At 49.6% G+C, this 19,683-nt stretch overlaps 1 protein-coding gene and 2 long non-coding RNA genes across 7 annotated transcripts; 1 reads left to right on the top strand and 2 right to left on the bottom strand.

The window, feature by feature from the left end:
- Nucleotides 1–398: 398 nt before the first annotated feature.
- On the bottom strand, nt 399–6,632 carry LOC106740338 (uncharacterized). Of its 2 annotated transcripts, XR_009455319.1 has the most exons (3): nt 5,942–6,627; nt 5,232–5,434; nt 399–3,162 (listed from the first exon to the last, which is right to left on the bottom strand). It is a non-coding gene; the product is annotated as an uncharacterized LOC106740338 (long non-coding RNA). The 2 variants fall into 2 exon arrangements; XR_002090307.2 differs by lacking the exon at nt 399–3,162 and having other exon boundaries at nt 3,815–5,434; nt 5,942–6,632.
- A 93-nt stretch (nt 6,633–6,725) lies between these two features.
- Nucleotides 6,726–19,660, top strand: TERF2 (telomeric repeat binding factor 2). Of its 3 annotated transcripts, none has more exons than XM_014610085.3 (10): nt 6,726–6,906; nt 7,072–7,167; nt 9,696–9,826; nt 10,843–10,929; nt 12,404–12,550; nt 13,788–14,392; nt 15,054–15,287; nt 17,126–17,211; nt 17,962–18,014; nt 18,766–19,660. In XM_014610085.3, the coding sequence occupies exons 1-10, from the start codon at nt 6,741–6,743 to the stop codon at nt 18,922–18,924; spliced, it is 1,764 nt and encodes a 587-aa protein (XP_014465571.2). In that variant the 5' UTR covers nt 6,726–6,740; the 3' UTR covers nt 18,925–19,660. The 3 variants fall into 3 exon arrangements, with proteins under 3 accessions (XP_014465571.2, XP_019343277.2, XP_019343278.2); XM_019487732.2 differs by having other exon boundaries at nt 14,901–15,287; XM_019487733.2 differs by lacking the exons at nt 6,726–6,906; nt 7,072–7,167 and having other exon boundaries at nt 9,752–9,837; nt 14,901–15,287.
- Nucleotides 7,748–12,406, bottom strand: LOC132243620 (uncharacterized). Of its 2 annotated transcripts, none has more exons than XR_009455317.1 (2): nt 12,050–12,406; nt 7,748–11,928 (listed from the first exon to the last, which is right to left on the bottom strand). It is a non-coding gene; the product is annotated as an uncharacterized LOC132243620 (long non-coding RNA). The 2 variants fall into 2 exon arrangements; XR_009455318.1 differs by having other exon boundaries at nt 7,748–11,871.
- Nucleotides 19,661–19,683: the final 23 nt, after the last annotated feature.

Below are 19,683 nucleotides of genomic sequence, written 5' to 3'. Positions count from 1 at the left end.
CGCTTCCCGTGGGCAGCCGGCCCTGCGAGAGGCGGCAAATACGAAACCGCAGTCCGCTCTCCCCACGCCGTGGCTGTTTTGTCGGTCCCCCCGGTCACCCTTCTCCAGGCTGGAAAGCCCCGGCCCGTCTGGTCTCGAGCCTCGAGCTGCGCCAGGTTTGCCCCTGCCCGACCGATCTGGTGTTTGCTCAGTAAGCGAAGGGAAACGTTGTAGGGAAGGGAGGCGAGGTGGGGGACACCCATCTTGCCCTTTCAGAGGAAAGGCATGTCTCTTCAGTTACTGGTTGAGCTAGTCTGACCACATGAGCAGGGGACCAGCCCGACCGCTTTTCCCTTTCTTTGCCATGGAAGTTAAAGCAAGGTTCAAGCGGTAACAAGCAGAGCCACGAATGCCCGATCCAAAGTGCTGACGTGTTCGGGTTTATAGCCTGTAACAAATCAAAACGCAGCTGAGGAGTCCAGAGCGGCTGCGCTATTTCAGTAGATTGCGGATGACACGGTGGGTCTAGTTTCGGGGCAGCCTCCTTTAGCCGAACAACAGGAGTGCTGCTTTGGGGTCTCCGGGTGTTCGCTCGCTTCGAGGCCCAGCAGGAACACGTTATCGCTGGTTCGTTTCCAGCCCTTTTGCATACGCGCAGTACGATTGTTGTCGTCTCACAAATCTCCAAAGTGCCTAGGTGCCATAACGCCAGCGAAGGAGAAAAACAAAGCAAACCGTGGTCACGTGGAAAACCGCAGAATGACATGTTTGGCCACTTGGGTTTTTTCCACTGAAGGTCTGTGCATGCTTTGCTGGAGTACACAGCAGCCTTGTGACGGGGGCGTTTTTGATGCTGCTTCTGTCCAGCATGCTGAAGTGATGCCGAAGACGATGGTTTCAAAGCTCAATGCAGAAATGAGAGGAGTCGGAGCCTGAGGTTCCAGTCCATCACTTCTATTCACGCAAACTGTTGCAAAAGGGATTTTTTTTTGTAACTAGTCATTATATTAAATATAATCAACCATATAACAAGGTGAGCAGCAGGCCATGCGGCTCATACCCATAGCCTCACCACTGAAGCCCACAACTCACAAGAAGTGCTACGGCTAGTTGTGAAGCTAGCTGATGTTGCATGTAATGCAGGGAGGGTGAGCAGAGTAACGCCAGAACTGCGAAACTGCTGGGATTTCCAAAGCAATCCAAAGGTGCTGGGCACGAAGACCTATTTAAATGCAGTTGCAGCTGGGTGTTTAGCCCCTTGACAATCCCACCCATCTTTGCAACGGATCTTCTAGGTTACTTTCTGGTCAGAAAGAAGACCATCTTTTGCTACTGCAGGTAAGGAAATAGCTCTATTGGTGCCTCCCAAATCAAATGGTACTGCTGTCTTGTCTGGCTCAGACAGCAGTGGCAGCTCTGCCTTGAGAGCTGGCATAGAGACTAGTTTAACTTGTCTGGTTTTAATGGTTCTGAATAAGGAAGTGAGTCAGGCCCAAAAAACAATCAAAGAAATAGAAAACAAAGGCACTGTATAGATGAACTGATTAAGACAGGAGGAGGAGTGGAAGTAAAGACATTTAGCCTGAGAACCCAGGCCCGGTCTCATTCACACGGACTGCGGACGCATCTCCAGCGCCCTCTGCTCCAGAACCTGACTGTTCCTTTAGACCAGTTATACTACTCATCACCGCGATGCCTGACCCTACTGTGCATATTTACTATCCTTTGGTATCCCCCCCCCGGGGGGGTAAACTACCCTCATGCAGGTAACGCAGAGATTCAACACTAGATCTGTCCAAGGGCAGTCGCTCACCTTGATGATGCATCGTATGGCCTTGGGCCTCACAAAGCATGCACAGCCCTGATACTGAATAGTTACCCTTTGCTTTCTGCTGGCACAGAGCACTTAGACTCTGGGCTCGGGAGCAGTTTCTGCTTCTGCCCTCGTAAGCCATAGATAGCAGTTACACGTGGCTGCACACATTGTCCATGGTTTCACTGTGGATAAATCATGAGCTTCCTTGTCGCAGTGCGGGTGGGGGAGCGTCCTGCAACTGCAATTCTCTATCGTCCTGAGTGACATATAGATTCATAAAACTGCTATCTCCGTGAGCCTGCCTATGCCCTTCTTCCATGCTGACCTTTCTTTTCTGGCGCAGCACCCATCCACCACTTGCTGTCTCTACAGCCAACCAGCAAAGCTTTCAATGCCGTCTTTTGAGCCGTGTCTCTGAACCAGTCCTCTATCCTCCTCCTCCTTGACTTTTCAGCTGCCTTCAGCAGTCAGCCACGTTGCCGTCCTTGAAATGTTGACTTACACAACTGTCTGCTCCTGGTTCTCTTCCCTCAACTGCTTCTTACATTTACCATTCAGAGGAGTTCCCTTGCCCTCCTCCCAGCCTCCTACAGTATCCCCCAGGGGCCTGTACTAGGGCCCCTTCTCTTTGCCCCCTCCCCTTCATCCCTGGCTTGGCTCACACACAAACACGAGTGAAGCCGCCATATCCACGTGGACACCTCGTCCTTTCGACGGTCTCCTGTCGACCAAGCTAAATGCTTGGCTTATCGTTCTCACGTTTCCACGTGGATGCCTGGCCAACAGCCCAAGCTTGCTATGGCTACAACAGAGCTCTAGTTTCATCCTACAAAGCCTCCTCTCCATAGCTGTGACAAAACCACTCTCCTGCCCGTCACCAAGCCCGTAACCTGGACGTTATCTTTGACTTGGACCTCTTTGTAAGCCCTCGCATCCAGGCCAAGTTTCAAGTTTGCCAGTGCTTTCTACATGACATCTCCATGCAGCTGCTCATGCTTGGGAGGTCCCCACCGCGTCTGCGAAGCCACCTCATTATCTTCAGTCAGACCCCTCCTTACACCGCCCTCCTCCAGGATGATGACAAGAATCTTGCATTATGCTACTGGTGCCTTAAGACCACAGTGGCTTCTCGTGCTGCCCAGCACTGGCTCATCGTTTCCTCATGCTCCCCCATCTGTCTGCATTCATCATCTGCTGTCCCTTCTTATACTAAGCTGCTTGGGCAGGACCTGCCTCTGCTCTCTTTGTGCAGCCCTAGCACAGTGGGTCCCTGGGCCATGGCGGGTGCCCCAAAGCCCCATGGTAATGCACATAATTAATCATCGTCATCATCTGGCAGACAGCAGAGTTCTTCCACACTTATTTACCTACAAAACAAAGCAATAAACTCATGCTCTAGTCCACATTCCTCGTTACTGTTCTCAGAGACAAACAGGAGTCTGAAATGTTATCGTTTGTCTGGCTCGACAGCCAGCACCTTAGGGCAGGGACTGTTTTCCCCTGGTCTGTACAGTGCCGAGCGCACAGATTGCGCTCAGTAAATACCGAGAGAGAAGGCAGCGTGTGGTGACCAGCATGCCCCCTGTAATTTTCCTCTTTTGTTTCCCATCCCCATTGCAGTAACTCATGCAGAAAGGCAGACACGAGACCCTAGCAACGTGCAGGTCTTGGTCTCTGGAATGTTTTCTTTCATCTCTAATCGCTGAATCAAAGCCTATAAATCAGGCAGCTAAGACAGAAAGCACAAACATGACTGTAATTTGTCCCTTCCTGCCCGGTGTTTGTTTTGGCACAGAGAAAACCAACCCTTTTCCTGATGGAATTGCTGATGACACCCAGAAAAGATTCAGCAAAACTGGGCAGGGAAGCTGCTCACATCCCCTTCCCACTCCTATCTCCCCTGATCCCTCTTCTCCATCCAGCAAAACATTTGGTATGTTACTATAGGTCCCTTACAAACCAGAGCTTGAGGTACCTTACAGGTGTGCGAGATCTTCCCTGACCGCTAGGGCACCACAAAAACAGCTGTTGTTTGGGATAAGTAAGGAGGGGTGTTGTCGCCACTTAAAAAGGAAGGAGAAAGATGGGCCAACCAGGGAGTTATTTACCTGGGGTGAAAAGTGACTGAGATACCAAGACTAACATTCCCCCTCCAGTAGCTGCTGTCATGCGATCGTGCAGGACTGTCATGTGGCCCAGAGTCTCCTCTACAAATGCCATCCTCAAGAGGAGCACTCTCCCAGGAGGCTTCCTGCATCCCAGGCGAGGTCACCGGGTTAAAGTCTGATGCAGAAGGAACAAAGCACGTACTAAATGGCCAGGAGTGCTTCTTGCAGCGCTGGGGAATTTCTGCACACATTTCCCAGCCAGGCACCAACCTGCCCCAATACTCTTTAATCTAAAGAATCTGACAAGATCTGCCATCAAGATAGGATGGCGGTGACTTGCAAAGCCAAGCCCTTGCCTTGAATCAAGCTGCCTGCCTCCTTTAGGGGGCCCAAGTCCATGTCTTGAAAGGCCCATTATGAATCTGTTGATTAATTTATTCTAAATGGCTAGGATTATCAAAGCCTTCAAATTAGACTTCAGCTATAACTGCTTACTAACGTAAGAGAACGATGGGGCTTTACTGTCTCCCCTGAGATGGGTTCTCAAATCTCAATTTTGTCATGTGTGAGCTCAGATAAAGTTGTTCAAGATTCTGCAACCAGCCACAACAGCTGAAGCTGCTACCTCTAGCAGGGTCTGGGAGTTTCAGGCACACATGGAAGCTGGTGGATTTAGCAGGTTGTTGGAAGCTTGAGGATCTTTCTGCCCAAAAATAATGGTTAAAAATGAGTTTGGGTAACAAAAACCTTTGGAAAGGCTTTCTCTTGCTAATAATGTTACCCCCGGGCGAGAGAAGCCAATGCAGTTTACCTGTCCCAACCTGATCGGTGGCTGTCACATGCTGTCACGGGACAAGATCTGAATCATGTTGCTGCTCTCTTGCATTGAATGTGGCAAGGTGCCCTACCCAGCTGCGCAATTCTGTCATCGCTCCTCACAGCCTCTCTCTCTGTATCCTTCCTAACCCTGCCTTACTGTATTCTGAAATCCCGAGCCATGTGACACCGGGTTTTTTTGACTTCCATTCAAGCAGCTCCCTGGGTAAAACATTCCACACATCACTCACCCGGCCCAGAGGTGAAAAGGCAGCATCCCCTCTCCTGCAGATTACAATCATTTTTACTACCCTTTGTTTCTTTGCCAATCACATGTCTTCCCCTCCCCGTTTTATTGTTTTCCATTTCAGGCGCATACATTTTTCTGGTGTGTTTTTCCTCCTCCTCCTCTGTGGGCAGCTGATGGGAGAGGGAAAGCCTACTGGAACTCCTAGTGGTACTTATTTTTCTGCCAGAAGAGAAATGGGTGAGCATTGCCTCCTGGAGTTTACCTGTGCAGTTAATTAGCCAGAGGAGACATTGTTTCCCAGCTGGAAGTTGCAAGGAAGGGCACAGACTAGATTCTGACTTCGAATTCTTTCATTCTGCTGCAGTCGTTTAGTGTCAAATGGTTTTGCACAGCAGAAAACATTTGTCTACGAGGCAGCTTTCAAAAAGGGCGTCTAGATCCACTGGGGATGGGAATGCTCATTGCCTAGGAAAAGAAAACAAGAAAGGGACTGATGGAGGCAAGGCAGTAATTGGCCAGAATATTAAAATCTAAATGATCCATATACATTTTCTGTCTAGGTACAACTCCGACAGCAAGCTAGGTAGAGTGCCCAAAGGCAGCTTGTCTGCTCATAGGGTTACCCAACCTGGATACCCTTCTTATAGGGTTTGCATTAGAAACAAAAGGGGACAGGAAGCTTAATCCCATTAAAGTTAGAAACAAAAGAGGACAGAAGCTTAATCCTACTAAAGTGAGCCCATGTTTCCAAGGGTGCTTAAAAGCCCGCATCCGAGAAGAAGAAGGGTTGCCAGCACAATAAAATGAACTAATTTCACCAAATAGACGGGACTAGAGGAACAGTGACACGAGGGTGAAATTAGGAAATCCTGAGGCCTGACAAAGCGGTGGTGCTTGGCATTCGAGGAGGTGCGTATCCGCCCTGCCGCCTTCACTCTCGAGAACATCGCTCCCTTTTCGCCAGTCACTTACTGGAGATCAAGTGTGCTTCGGGAAGGGATGCCTTTGATGGCAATCGGGGTGGCTCCAGGGTGCAGTCGCACCCCTCGTCCATTCTCGCCTCATCCAAACTTTAGAGCCAAATGCCTGGCAACACAGCAGCGAGGGGGGTCACCCGACGATGCTGCTCATCACCATCTACCTCGGTGTTTCTCACCCTGCGGGTCGCCACCCAAAAGCAGGGATATTTAAAACAGTCACGAACAAGGTTTAAAAATGGATTCTCCTCTACAGGACACAAACGTGCGCTTCCCCTTGCAGGCTCCACCCAAGGGAGGCAGCAGAGAGGCCTTGAGTCAGGGAGAGAGACGGGCCCTCGGCTGCAGGACGCATCCAGAACGCTCCGCGTGCTCCTGCCTCAAGCGTGGGTGCTAGGCCGCAGCCTGGCACGTGGCTCCCAGCAGGTCGGGGGTGCCTGGGCCAGGGGCGGCCACGCGCGCCCTGGGGCTTCGCGGGGACCCTCGTGCCGTCCACCCACGTGCACGCATGCCAGGGCGCCGCGGGGCGTGCCGGGAGCAGTAGTCGCCAGTGCCTGTGAGTGGATGCAGCCGCGAAGCATGCCGGGACTTGTAGTTGCGCTTGCCGCAAGGCATGCCGGTAACAGGTCACCATTGCGGGGCTGAAGGTTCCGCGGCATGCCGGGCGCCGTGTGGCATGATGGGAAATGGAGTCCCCCTCGGCTGCAAGGCATGCCGGGTGCTGCAGTTTCCCTGACGGGGGTGGGGGGGGAGGCTGTCACTTCCGCCATGGGTTCACGTCACTTCCTGCCGGGATGGCGGGCAGGCGTGGGCGGCGGCGGACGGCGATGGCGGAGGGGCCGGCCGTGCCTGAGGCGGCGGTGAACCGCTGGGTGCTGCAGTTCTACTTCCACCAGGCCATGCGCGCCTACCGCGCCGGCCGCGCCCGCGACTTCCGCGAGCTCCGCGACGTCATGCAGGGTGCGCGGGGGCGGGGCCCGCGGGGTCACCCAGGGGTCACGGGGAGGGGGGCTTTGGGGGTGATGTGGGGGGACCTAGGGGGGAGGGGGGCACGGGACCCCTGGGCTGCAGCGGGAAGGCTTGCAGCGACCCCGGACCCGAGCTTTCTGCCCGTTCCCCCCTCAGCTCTGCTGGTGCGGCCCCTCGCCCAGGAGCCGGCCGTCTCCCGCCTGCTCCGGATCATGCAGCTCCTGTCCCGGATCGAGGAGGGCGAGAACTTAGGTAGGAAGACTCGGGGCCGCCCCCCCGCCCCTCCCCCAGCACCGATGCTCCGGTGGAAACGGGCCGGTCTGCTTGGATCTCGTTTGAATCAGAATTAAGGTGGAGGGGGGTGAAGGGCTGCGAATTGTCTGTGAAATCCTCAAAAAACTTGGGTTTTTCTGCTGATAAAGGTCTCTTTCGGCCAAGGGGGTGCACGGATCTGGAGGCAGAGCAGCGGGGCGGGAAGAGAGCTGCAGGGGCCACATCCAGTCCCCCCCCCCCGCCCGCGGCAGCATCGTCCCCATCCAGACCGTCCCGTACAGCCGTCATCTAAACTCCACATAAGACGGCCCTGAAACAGCATAGACTTGTGAGGCGCCATCCAGCGTGCACAGGGAATAGACCGGAAAATAGGATAACAGTTTGCACTTCTTCCAGCTGCAGGGCTTTTTCGAGTCAGGAACGTTTCCGCTGGGGGTGTTGCCCAAAGGGGGTAACCATCAGTCTTTAAAAAACATTATTCCCCTGCGTTCCAAATAAATTACACCTTGGGGGAAAAACAATCTTTCTTTTAAAGATAAATCTGATTTGTGACCCCCGATGCAGCCTTTTCTACCTTTATTTTTTTTGTCTCCTGGGACATGGTTATTTCTGCTTTTTTCCATATGCAGCTTATAGGGCGTTGTTTTCATCCTCTGCTTTTTTGGCTGGTGATAAAAAAAAAAAATGAATACAAGGGTTGTGTGGAGCTACCTCAAGTTGAATGGGTTTAAAAGAAATCTTTTAACATATATTAAAAAGTAAGTAAAGCAGCAAGTTTTATGGGTGTTGGATGAAGTTTTATATGAGCAAGACATAAAGATCAGGTTTGATTTTCCTTTGATGTTTTGGGAAAAAAAATTAACGTTGTAGTTCCCTGTAAATGTAAACTGTGCAGCTCGTCAGAAGCAAACTTCACTGCCCAACAGACATCGAGTGAAACACAACCTTGCCTTCGGAAGAAATGCTTAACTTGTCAGCACATCTCTGTGGCCACTATCAACATCCTCCTCCCCAGCGGTTCCCAAACTCTGACAGATTGGCACCACCAATTTAAAACAATACAACCTGAAGTACTACCAGCAAATTTTTCAGTTCAACCTTAAGTATCACCAGCAAATTTCTGTTATATAAAGCAATTATAATACATCTATTAACACGTACCACTGACAGGTTGTCTGCGTACCACTGGTGGTACCCCTACCACGGATTGGGAACCACTGCTCCCCCCCTCCCCCATAAATAAACTATCAGAATCCATGGTTCCTACACATACCGTTCCCAAAATGTGATTTATCTGATCCGATGTACCAAGTTGCCCTCGAGGCAGCTACGTGGCTGAAACTAAACAGGAACTATGCACTGTAATGACCTGTCATAGAAAAAAACATATAGGGCAGAGATGTACACACACCGTTAGGAGCACATTAGTCAGAACAACTGCTCCCTCTCTGACCACACTATCCTTGTGCTCCAGGAAAATCTAACACTTTTAAAAGGTGAACTAAACATTGTTATCATGTTTATGGCCCATTTATATTTTATTTAGCTCCTGAATTCTTTCCACGCAAGAAAGGTGGAAATGTGCCTCCTTCCTTTTGATGGGCCTTGATCTTCCAGTAATCCTCTTTTCTTCTGCTAACTCTGTCTGCTATCCTTGAGAGTATCTCTCAACTCCTGCTCTCTGCCGTGTTTCATTTTGCTGTACCCAGCTTCCTGCGATCAGAGACCTACCGAAGAATGTCTTGCATTGGAAAGCTTATCTAACTTTACCCCAACTGTGTAGTTGGTTCAATAAAAGATATCATCCTAAAAAATCCTTGTTTCTCACCCAATTTCTGGACCATCACAGGTACATCACTCTTGCACCATTCTGCTAGGCAAGGCTTTTTGGGTTGATGTGACATCTTTTATTAGACCAATTGAGTAGCTGGAACAAAGTTTTTTGAAAGCTTTTGGGGAACAAGTACCCTTCTTCAGGCATAGGGAGACTGTTGTAGTTCTGAGATCTCCAAGGAGTGAAAGAAGCTAAAGGTGTGACAAAACTTTGTTCCAACTACTCAGTTGGTCTAATAAAAGATACCACATCTACCCAAAGAACCTTGCCTGTCTATGTCCTTAGACCAACACGGATACAGCCAACCCTGCACCATTCTGCTAGCGTATTTATTTGCTTGCTCCATTCATTCCTGGTTTTCTCCATGAGATGTCTGTAATTTAGAGTGAAGTTAACAGCTTTATGTTTACCATGTTGTCTTTTTTTTTCCAACCTCTTTCAAACTCCAGAATTCATGTTTCTGAGGAGCTTGTGCACCTGTCAAGCCTTTCTGATGATTAAACTGTCTGTTCCTGATCTTTGTCTGCTGTTCTTTGTTTTCTGCAATATTGGTTATTGCAGCACATACAGCCAAACTGAACAGATCCCAATTTGCTTGCTTTTCTACCCTATGAAGGATTTGTACTTGGGTGTTATAAAACTAGTGGGAATGAATTATTCCTTTGTGTTATAGATTGCACCTTTGATAGAGAATCAGAACTCACTCCTCTTGAATCTGCGATGGGTGTACTGGAGCTTATCAAGAAAGAATTCCCTGTGCCTGACCCAAAGATGGAACCTGTGAAGAAAACAGTGAAGGAAGCTGTAAGGCCCAGGTTCTCCTTTTAAATTAAAGTATTTCAGCATTCTATATACTTTAATCCAAAAAGTATATAAAATGGCTCCTCTTACATTGAGGGCCGTTGTCTGTTCTCTCACTTTGCCTGTGCCCCTGCTCTTGCTGAACACCTCTAGGAAAATACTGGTATTAACAAGTGAGGATCTAATGCCCTGAAAAAATAGCCAGTTTCCTTGCATTTTACCAGTTCTCTGTCATGAAGATTTAAAAACATTTCCCAATATATTGGAACTGGTTCATCATTCCTCTTCATTGCCTTCTTTCTTTTGGAGTGTTTTGGCAATGTAGAATGCCTCACAAAACTTTGGTTTTTAATTGGACACCCCCACCCTGCACAAGCCAATGTCTACTTTTCAGTAGTATGGGAAAAAGTTTTTGGGTATATGATATACTTAAAATGTGACTCTTGTGTTTATAAAGCTTGCTGCATATATTCAGCAGATAAACCAGGGGCTACAAGATGCGTGTGAAGCCGCCTCAAAATAGCCACATGCCTTTGGCACGTTCCCCAGGCCCCACCAAATTCTACATAGGGCTTGCCTTCACTTGTGAGCTCTTGGGGGTAGGGGTGAGGGTATTAGCTGCTTGGTGTCATATTTAGGTGCTATGTAAGGTGTGGCTCTGTAGAAGACCATTTGTTCTAAAATTAAAAAAGCCAAGGCAGCCTAACAAGGAAAGATAGGTTTTCAGACTGCTGGGATGTTCAGCAAAATACAGGATAGCAATGGCATGGCATTGTACCCAGAATAACTGGGTACTGCAGTCCTTAAAAACATAACCACGTAGTAGCAGAGTAGTCGGGTGATATGACATGACTGGGTGAGCAGCTTGTTCATGAATTTAATGCAAAGAGTGTATTTCCATGTTGCTTGGTTAGTGAGTGACTGGCTGTCATGCCTAGCTTGGATTATGCTTGTGAAGCTAATTTGAGGGATGTCCTTGAATGAACGCCAATAGAAAAACTCATGTTTTCCTTCTGCAGGCTATCATCATTTGCATTAAAAAGAAAGAGTTTGATAAAGCATCAAAAATTATAAGAAAACACATGGCCAAGGACCCCAGCAACCAGGTAAATTGGATTGCGACTGGAAGGAGACTGTGGGGAGTAGGGCAAAGGGTATGCTTGGTTCTAGGACTCATTACTGAAGTGGGCCAGGAACTGACCACGTCCCAATCTGAATGCAAGAAAACCTGCCTCCACATAGTTGCCTCCAACGGAAGTCTGTTGGAATTCAGCTGACTGGGTCATACCGTATTTTCTTGCATACATATGCACCTTTTCCCCAAAGCCTGCTGCTGGGATTGGAGTGCGCAGTACATGTGGGTAATACCGTACAAACAGCTTCTGCTGCACAGGGAGCAGAGCAATGAAAAGGCTTGGCTCCTTAGCTGCTGCTATTTAGGTGCAAGGAAGGGTATTTATTTCTTCATTTGGCTTTCAAAAACAAGGTGCGAATTATTTTCTGGGTCAGGTTGTATGCAAGAAAATGATAATTCAGTTAAAGTCCCTTTATTAAACCAAAAGGCCAATAGTAGTTACACAGATACTTTAAAAAAGGCTCTAGTATCCTATAACAGAATACTAATTATGTATCTGATTGATACCAGTGGCTCAGTTAGTGACCATGTGCACACAGGAAGATTGTGACAAGTACTGATCAATACTTAAAATAATGCCCAGCCCAGGGATTGGTGATGGCTGCTGCTGGCTGGCTGGCTGGCTGCAATACAGCCTCTCTGGCATTAGCAAAGAATGTATTTAGGGTGCCCCATTTCTATCCCGAAAGATTTCTTATTTCATCAACTTCTGAATTGTAGGAAGTGGTAAGATATAGCTGAAAACGTCGCACATGCTTACCTTGTTTTCCCCGACCAGTAGAACTTCCTTTGTCCTTGGTGAATTTCCCTCTACACCTCCCAGCGCCAACATCTGGCATACCAGCGTTTACCCATCCATTGCTACAATAAAAGATGTCATGCACAAAAATCCTTACTTCTCACATGCTTGTACCTGGTAGAATAAAACTTCCAATCACTCATTGTATAATTGCATTGGATTTCATAATTCCTGCGATTTGGGAAAAAAAGAAGGGGATGAGAATAAACATCAGCAGGAAAATGGGTCCCTTTTGGATTACACTAACTTGGTGCGTCTAGCATATAGATAACGTGATGGATGTTGGGAATACCTCTTCCCAATGGCCGTGGCTGGCATATCCCATCCTTCTGCCTGAAGGACACTGACAAACACAGTGTTGTTCCTGGGCTTGCAAGAAGGAGTTGGAGCGGTGCAGCCCAAAATGTTGCATTCTCTTCCCTCCGAGTCTGTGCTTGCCACAGCGTCCCCTGGTACTGGAGATGATGGTAGTCAGAGATGCTGACAGAGGTCTTGGGCTTCTTTGGCTTTTTCCTGATCTAGACCAAAATAAATGAGTTAATTTTGTACTGTGTCTAGTGTGGAAATCTTCACCCCTACCCCCATCTCCTGATCTTTTCACCCATGCCCCCTGCACGTGTTCAGACCTTTCTCACCTCTCACCTAGAAACTGAGGACAGAGCTGCTCAGCATAATCCGTGAGAAGAATGCGTCTCATCCGATCATCCGAAACTTCTCCTACAAGCTTTTCCAGCAGAGCATGCTCCGGTTCTTGGAGACCTACATGGAAGAGTCAGAGCCTACGCTCCTAACGGTATGTGCTTGCACAGGCCACCCCTTTTCTAGTGTCTGCTGTCAGCTGCCAGGGATGAGTGGCACGAAGTGCAGATGGGAGCGGAGTTGCCACTTGTATTGCCATCCCGTGTGTCAGCGTAACAGTCTGACCTGTCCTGCGAAGTGAAACACAGTTATAAAGCTCCCTGTCTTTGGCAGCAAGGGAGCAAACCTGTAGCATTTAAAGGTCAGCTCTTTCCTAAAGAGTCTGTGCTGTGCTAACTCTCAAGGTCCTACTCTCACAAAACCCGTAGGATGCATTGCAGAACGTCATACAAGCAGCACAGAAGATGCTTCTCTGACTCGAGTGACGGCTGGCATAATATTTGAACTGTTCCAAGAATGTGACTGATTGGGGACTGGTTTGCAGCTGTCCCTGGACAAAAGTCCATGCACGCACTGCTAGGGTTTCTAAGTAGATCTCTAGCCTTTTAGGGACTGCATTGCTGCCAAAGCACCACTGGGGGGTGGCAGAGTACCCAGACCATCCTGCCTTCCCTGGGTTGGTGCCAGGAGTTTCCCTGGGAATTTCCTAGAACCCTTTTTAGTGCCAAGATGCACATGTAAACATCAATGGCCAGTCCTGACCCAGTGCCTCTCACTCCTGACCCACTGCCCCCTACCGCCAGGCCCCAGGCCCACATTGTGTAGGGCATGGGGGGCTGGAACTCTGCCAGCCTGCAGGAGAAAACCCACAGTTTCCCATGTTTTTCTCCTTTAAAGGAGAATCTGTTTGTTCGCGATGTTTTCATATATTCTTGCAACCCACTTTTGGTTGCAACCCACAGGTTGAGAAATGCTGCCCTAGAGTAGAGGGGGAGAAGGGGTGCAGAGGGGTGCATTTTGGGCTGTCTGGAGGACTGACCAGACACTAGACAAAGAATGCTCTGTGTCCACACATAACAGTGAACAAGTTCAAGGAAGATCGGCTCAAAATAGTACTTGATTTTCCTGGTGTGCTCTTGAAATGTTCCAAGAAGCTTAAACTGGTCTGAAGTGACATGTACATCTAGATCCTTGGGATCTAAAGAGTATTTAGACTGTTCTAAGTGTTATGTCTGCTAGTGTCAGGATCCTAATTTATGCCCTTTGTGGAACAGCAAGAAACTGTGGGGGGTTATATATTAAATTGTTCAAAATATAATTCCCTGCTTTTGGAGGGGGGATAAGATCACAGTTCTCTTGGTAACGAGTGCACGCTTTCTTCTTTGTTCAAGGTGGTGAAAAAGACTCTAAATTCAGAACATGTACATGAACCTAAGGACCTCCAAGCCACGTCAGATTCTCTGGAAGACTCTAGGAATGCAGCATCCACGTCAGAGCCTCTGGAAGCCTCTAGGAATCCAGCATCTGCTTCAGAGCCCCCAGAAGCCTCAAAGGACCCAGCAGAAACACCAGAGTCCCCGGAAGCTTCAAAGGACCCAGCAGAAACACCAGAGTCCCCAGAAGCTTCAAAGGACCCAGCAGAAACACCAGAGTTCCCAGAAGCTTCAAAGGACCCAGAAGAAATGCTAGAGTCCCTGGAAGCCTCAAAGGACCCCGCAAAAACGCCAGAGTCCCCGGAAACCTCAAAGGACCCAGCAGAAAAGGCAAAACCCCCAGAAGCCTCAGAGGACCTGGCAGACACTCCAGAGCTCGCAGTAGCTTCTGGAGATCTGGCAGAAACACTAGAGCCCCTGGAAGCCTCCAAGGTGACAGCAGAAATGCCAGAGCCCTCTGAAGCCTCTGAGGACACAGCAGAAATGCCAGAGCCCCCAGAAGCCTCCAGAGACCCAGGAGCCACATCAGAGCCCCAGGCAGCATCTCCCAGACAATCTGAGAGGTAGGCACAGAAATTTGGCTGACACGGCAGGTGCAGCTTGACAGCATCTCTGGGTGATAATGCCACCGCTGTCAAGTTTTTTTCACCAAGTGGTTTAGCCCTGGGTTAAGAGGAAGCTTTGCCCCAAAGGGCCCCGTGATGCACTGGGCTGTAAGGTTGACGGGAGAGTCAGAGGCTCAGAGAAGGACTTCAGTACCTGTGTTGTTTGGTGGGTGTTGATTTGCTGCATGGCCTGGGAGTTGGTGTTCTGTAGCAGAAGGTGTAAGCTGCGGATGCTTGCATGGTAGGGGCTGATTCTACCAAGTTGCCTTGCCAGTGCTTGGAGGGAGGCTGCTTCCCACTGCAAGTGGCAGGACAGTGAACAGCCCAGAAGTTTATTTTGGCGGGTGTTGGGAACATCTTATTCAGAGCAGTGATGGGGAGTGGGCTGGGGAACAGCCTTGATTTCAGACAGGCAGTGGTGGGGTGCAATCCTTGACACACCTGCTTAGTCTTGTTTATTTTATAGGCAGCCCCCTGGGACGGTAACTGTTTTTGGGATTTCTGTTTTGAGAGAAGCTTTCAAGACCTTGTCGGATTCCCAAGATTCTGAAGCCACCTTCAGCAAGCTGGATGAAACAGACTTTTCTTTCCCCAAACAACTGTCTCCTGTATCCCACAGGGCTAAGAGACAAAGGGTAGAGGAAAGCCCAGCTTCTGATGCTTCAGAAACCCCCGAATCCCCCCCAAAGAAACAGCACTTGTTGAACATATGCACACTGCTCATGCGTGAGGACAGCCAGAAGAGTGCCAGCACTGAGAGTCCAGACTCATCCCAAGAGCCTGTGGTGTCTTCTGCATCCAGACCTCCTGTCGAGAAGCCGCCTGTCCAGCCTAGATCTTCTGAACGTTTTAAGTACGAAGCTTTATCGGATGTTGCATGTCACTCGCACGCAGTGCTTTGAGGACTCGCAGCAAATATTGTTACAGTGAACAAACGACATAACCCTTATTACCAGGACTGTCTGGCTCACCCTGGGCTCGACCTGGACTGCAGGGCCCCTCATGGGCCAGATGTGGATCCAGGAGTTGCGGGGCATGCATTGGTGGTGGAGGAGGCAGTGGTGGGGCAGATGGCAGTGTTGCCACAGCTGTCACTCCTCTTTCTGCCGATGAAGGCCATTTCCAACAGGGTCTTGTAGCCCAAATTCAGTGGCAGGCCCTGTGTCTTGCTTGCCCCACGTCCAAGTTCTCAGTCCCTGCGGGAGCTCTGTCCTGCTAGATACGGCCCACGGGCCATCTGTTTGACCCCCGTGCCTTATACCAGTGCAAACACAAAACAGCAGAGATCCCTGCCTGCTGCAAAATATGGAGACAGATAACATAAACGTGTACAGCAAAAGCTGTGTTAACCGGCATTTTATTAGCCGGAAAACTATTAATCAGCAACCGAGGGACACGGCAAAAGTGCAACTGGAAGTACCACTTCCAGGGACTTTTGGTTTCACCGCCGTGAGCCAAGTTTTTCTTTGTTGCTTCTTCGGCCCACAGCCCAAGGCAAACAGCCTGTGTGGGGCTCCCCTCCCTGTTCCCTGGCACACTGACACTGGGGAGTGCACCAGATGGTGCACATTCGATTAACTAGAATCCCCCATTCTTGGGGGATGCCAGATAACACAGTTTTTACTGTAGCTTACATTTTGGGTTAGCAGTAGCAGAGGCGAGAGAATTCTGTATCCACATCCCAGTAACAACTTTAGCTGTTGCCCTGAATTAGGGTGAGGGATCAGTCCCTGCCACACACTGGGAACTGCAGTGCAGTGGGCTGGAGCTCCCTCCCAGCAGCTGGTGCAGCTTTGAAGCCTGGCACATACCCTGGAACCTGTGGTTCTGGGGCTCACCCCTGGATGCTCTGTTTGCTCTGTAACCCTTTACATGGCAGCAGTGGGCACTGGCTGTTAGGATGTCTTTCCCAGGGTTTTCTTTGCCCCGCTGCTGCTTTGTGAGTTTTCCTGCACGAGACGTTGTGTCATTGACAGGAGCCAACAAGAAGGAGTGCAGGGAGCACGTGTTTCCCCTCTGATCGCAAGGAGATTCCTTTCAGGTTTCCCATGCTGCAGTACGTGAAGCTTGTGAAGTGTTTTAAATAAAAGTGGTTACAGCTGGAGAGCTTGGCACAGGGCATCTGCTTACATGGGCTAGAACCAGGAGCTTGAGTCAGTGAGGTGTCTCTGAGTGATCTGAACCAGGTGTGATCCTTTCAGAGCAGCCTGGTGAAGGGTGTAATCCTGGCTGAGCACTTCTGCTTCAGGCTACATGCAGCATCCTCTGGGCAGTCGCTGTCTGCAGCGCCTGCTCATTCTGGCACAGTTAGCACACCATTGTGGCGTGAGTGCTTGATGCAGTGTCTGTTGTAGTCCCAGAAGATGATGTGCTGCAGGTCTTCTGGCAGCGCTGAGTAGCTTTGCGTTCCCACCCCACATGGCACCCTTCGCCTGCAATTGGGCTTCTCAAGAGGAGGTGCCAGAACAAGGGGAATAAGTGTGGTGAAGCAGTGCAAGCATTCAGAGCTGTAGTCATTATGCCAGCCCCTGGGCCTGCGTCACTGGGGTGAATTCTTGTCATCAGTGGTCTCTTAGTAAGGAGGGTGTAGCTCTTCAGACCTTTATGTGCTAGCTGTGTGGATTAACTCTGTCTTGGGCCCTCGCTAGCCCACTGGCTCACTGCTTCAGCTGGGTGTTTGTATGTTCTCAGGTCACTCAGAGCAACACGAAGAGTCTTAAACAGGTCAGAAGAAAGGGACACCTGGAGTGACGAAGATGAGCTCTTCCTGGGTGCAGGTAAGGTTACACCTCTGCTGTGTATGTGCTGGCCCCTGCCATGCTGCATGCTCCCAGCTTTCTGCTGCCTTCTGGGGCTGACAGCAGCTGGAAGGCCAGAAATCCTGCGAGCATGAGGGAGTGGGATTATGGCTGCTGCTGAAGGACTGCTGAAGCAGCGGCAGGTGGTCAGGTGCCTTGATGTTTGTCCTCTGTACCTGAGCCTGAGCTGCAGACCAGGAACCTTCAGTATAATTTCAGACCTGAGGCCAAGCTAATATGCTTTCCTGTTTCTGATACCAAGACCAATGGCAGCTCCTCGCAGCTAACCGTTGAAAGGAAGGGAAGGTTAGATTGTACATTTTTGCCTCAGCAGGTGCAATTACTTACAACGAAACACTGGACCCAGGTGCATTTTGACCTCCAGGCACCTCACTTAACTTCATTTACAAATGGAAGTGCCTGTGTACTGCACAGGTACCAACAGCAGGACACCCACATTAGCCTGGACCCTGCATAGGCATCGACTGATTTCCCCTGATGTTCTGTGTGAGGTGTAGACATATCGGAGATGACTCAGTACAGTTGAACACATATATTGCCTGAAAAAAATGAATTCCTTGCTGTCTTAATTGCTAGGTTTCCTTAGTTATGCTTTGTGTGAGGGAGCCAGGCCATAGATGAGGGTAGCCATGCGTCCTTTTATTGAACTATGGGAATTAAGCACATCAGGGCCATTGAAATGCAGCTGTCCTTGGATTTGTCTTTCAGCATCACCTGGGAAGGACAGTTGGAAATCTTCGATCTCCGGAAGCAAGAAACAGGTAATCCAGGGCTTCCCGATCACACCAGCAAGTTCCCAACACTGCAGATCAGTGCAGGAGTGCTAAGGCAGCAAGCAACAAGTGGCATGGGAGGTGGTCCCTTGTGCTGGCCAGAGATCTCTTCGTTTGCAGCTGCAGTTAGTTCACTAAAACTGATGCGCTGTTGGTGGAGAACTCCCAAACACTGCGCCAGCATACAGCATGTCCTGAGGGACTTTCATTATGCAACCCATGAGCATGCCTCGAGTGAGCTGGGTGGGTCAGGGCTCTGGATTCACAGGGCCTGGCTTAAGCGTCTCCTCCTAGAAACCAGGAAAGTATTGGATACCATATATACCTGGTACCAGATGTGCTCTGCAGGCAGTAGAGGTGAGGGGGAGGAGAATCGGACACTGCTGTCATACAGCACAGTGCTTACCTAACCATGCAGCTAGCAACTGAAATGCACTTCCAGCAGGCGCCAAGCTGGGCTACTGCTAGTACTTGCTCCTTTTTGTGTCATGACACTTGTGGTGTGTGGTCTGTCCGGTTTTCCAGGCACTGAGCAGTGATCAATGGATCCCGTATCAGGGGCTGTTAGTGAGCTATTGGTTCCTTGCAACCACACGACAAGAACTTTGTGATCACGCACTAGGTGCTCATGTGTGGGGTTGCATTTAAAGAAGGGAAATGCACCATCTCAGGGCTGTACTGATACTGGTGGGACCCGTGTCTGCATGGCTGTGAAAAGCTGTTTCTTTTTTCCCCCCAGAGGTGGACAGTGGAGGAAAGCGAGTGGATCAAACAAGGAGTGAATAAGTACGGCGAAGGGAGATGGAAAATCATTTGTAAAAAATACCCCTTTCGCAACCGCACAGCTGTGATGATCAAGGATCGCTGGCGAACCATGAAAAAACTGGGACTTGACTGAGAATGAGACACGGAGAGCCAGCAGGCACTCGCTTCTTCTCCAAGAGACCAAAGCAACAGCTGCTGCAGCAGAAAGGGTCCTAGTCCCCTTCCCCAGCGCATGTTGAGAACAGTGCAGAGCTCTTGTGGGCACACAGGAGGGTCATGCGCTGCCGTGGGACAAAGCTAAAACTAACTGGGATTTCAGGAACGTTCTTTCTAGTTCTTGCATTTAGCTGGAGTTGAAAACTCCAGATCTGCATCAGGCGCCGTGCAGCCTGGTGTGTACGGAAGCAGCCTTGGAAGTGACAAGGCTGACATTTTATATGTGTTTGCAAATAGCCAGGGCTCCGGCTTCCTTTCCCATCTGATAACTGCCGCTTTTGCCCTGCGCGAATTAGAACTTGAACCTGAGCAAGGTTCAAGGGGGCTATCAGGGGGGCAGCTTTCTCAGATCAGGTTTTGGTCCAACTGAAAAGTTGATCCCCTTGCAGCTATTTTTATATATTTTAAGTGTCTTGCATCAGCTGAGAATCACTTGTCCGATATGTGTGTTTCTCCAGCTGTCCCAGAGGGAGCCAAGCTAGGGAGTGGGAACAGCCGGTGTCAGTGAAGGAGGTCTGTGTCTTGGCGAGGTGATCAGCACAGTTGTTCGACTTGTGTAAATAGGTTTTTGGGGGGGTGGGGGGGGGTTGTTGTGGCTTTATAAAGTAGATGTTTTGTCTTAGCATTAAACATTAGTAGTTTCCAAGGTAGAACTTCATTTTTTTTTCCTCTCATT

The sequence above is a fragment of the Alligator mississippiensis genome, chromosome 10 (genome assembly GCF_030867095.1).
Source record: "Alligator mississippiensis isolate rAllMis1 chromosome 10, rAllMis1, whole genome shotgun sequence".
NCBI lineage: Eukaryota > Metazoa > Chordata > Crocodylia > Alligatoridae > Alligator > Alligator mississippiensis.
This window is presented reverse-complemented; position numbering and strand designations above follow the sequence as displayed.

What these genes read in the sequence shown, in the direction of transcription:
- TERF2 (XM_019487732.2), top strand. Translation starts at nt 6,741, where the DNA reads ATGGCGGGCAGGCGTGGGCGGCGGCGGACGGCGATGGCGGAGGGGCCG. An exon ending in AGATCTTCTGAACGTTTTAA is followed by an intron (nt 15,288 to 17,125) that starts GTACGAAGCTTT and finishes GTATGTTCTCAG; the next exon opens with GTCACTCAGAGCAACACGAA. An exon ending in TGAGCTCTTCCTGGGTGCAG is followed by an intron (nt 17,212 to 17,961) that starts GTAAGGTTACAC and finishes TTTGTCTTTCAG; the next exon opens with CATCACCTGGGAAGGACAGT.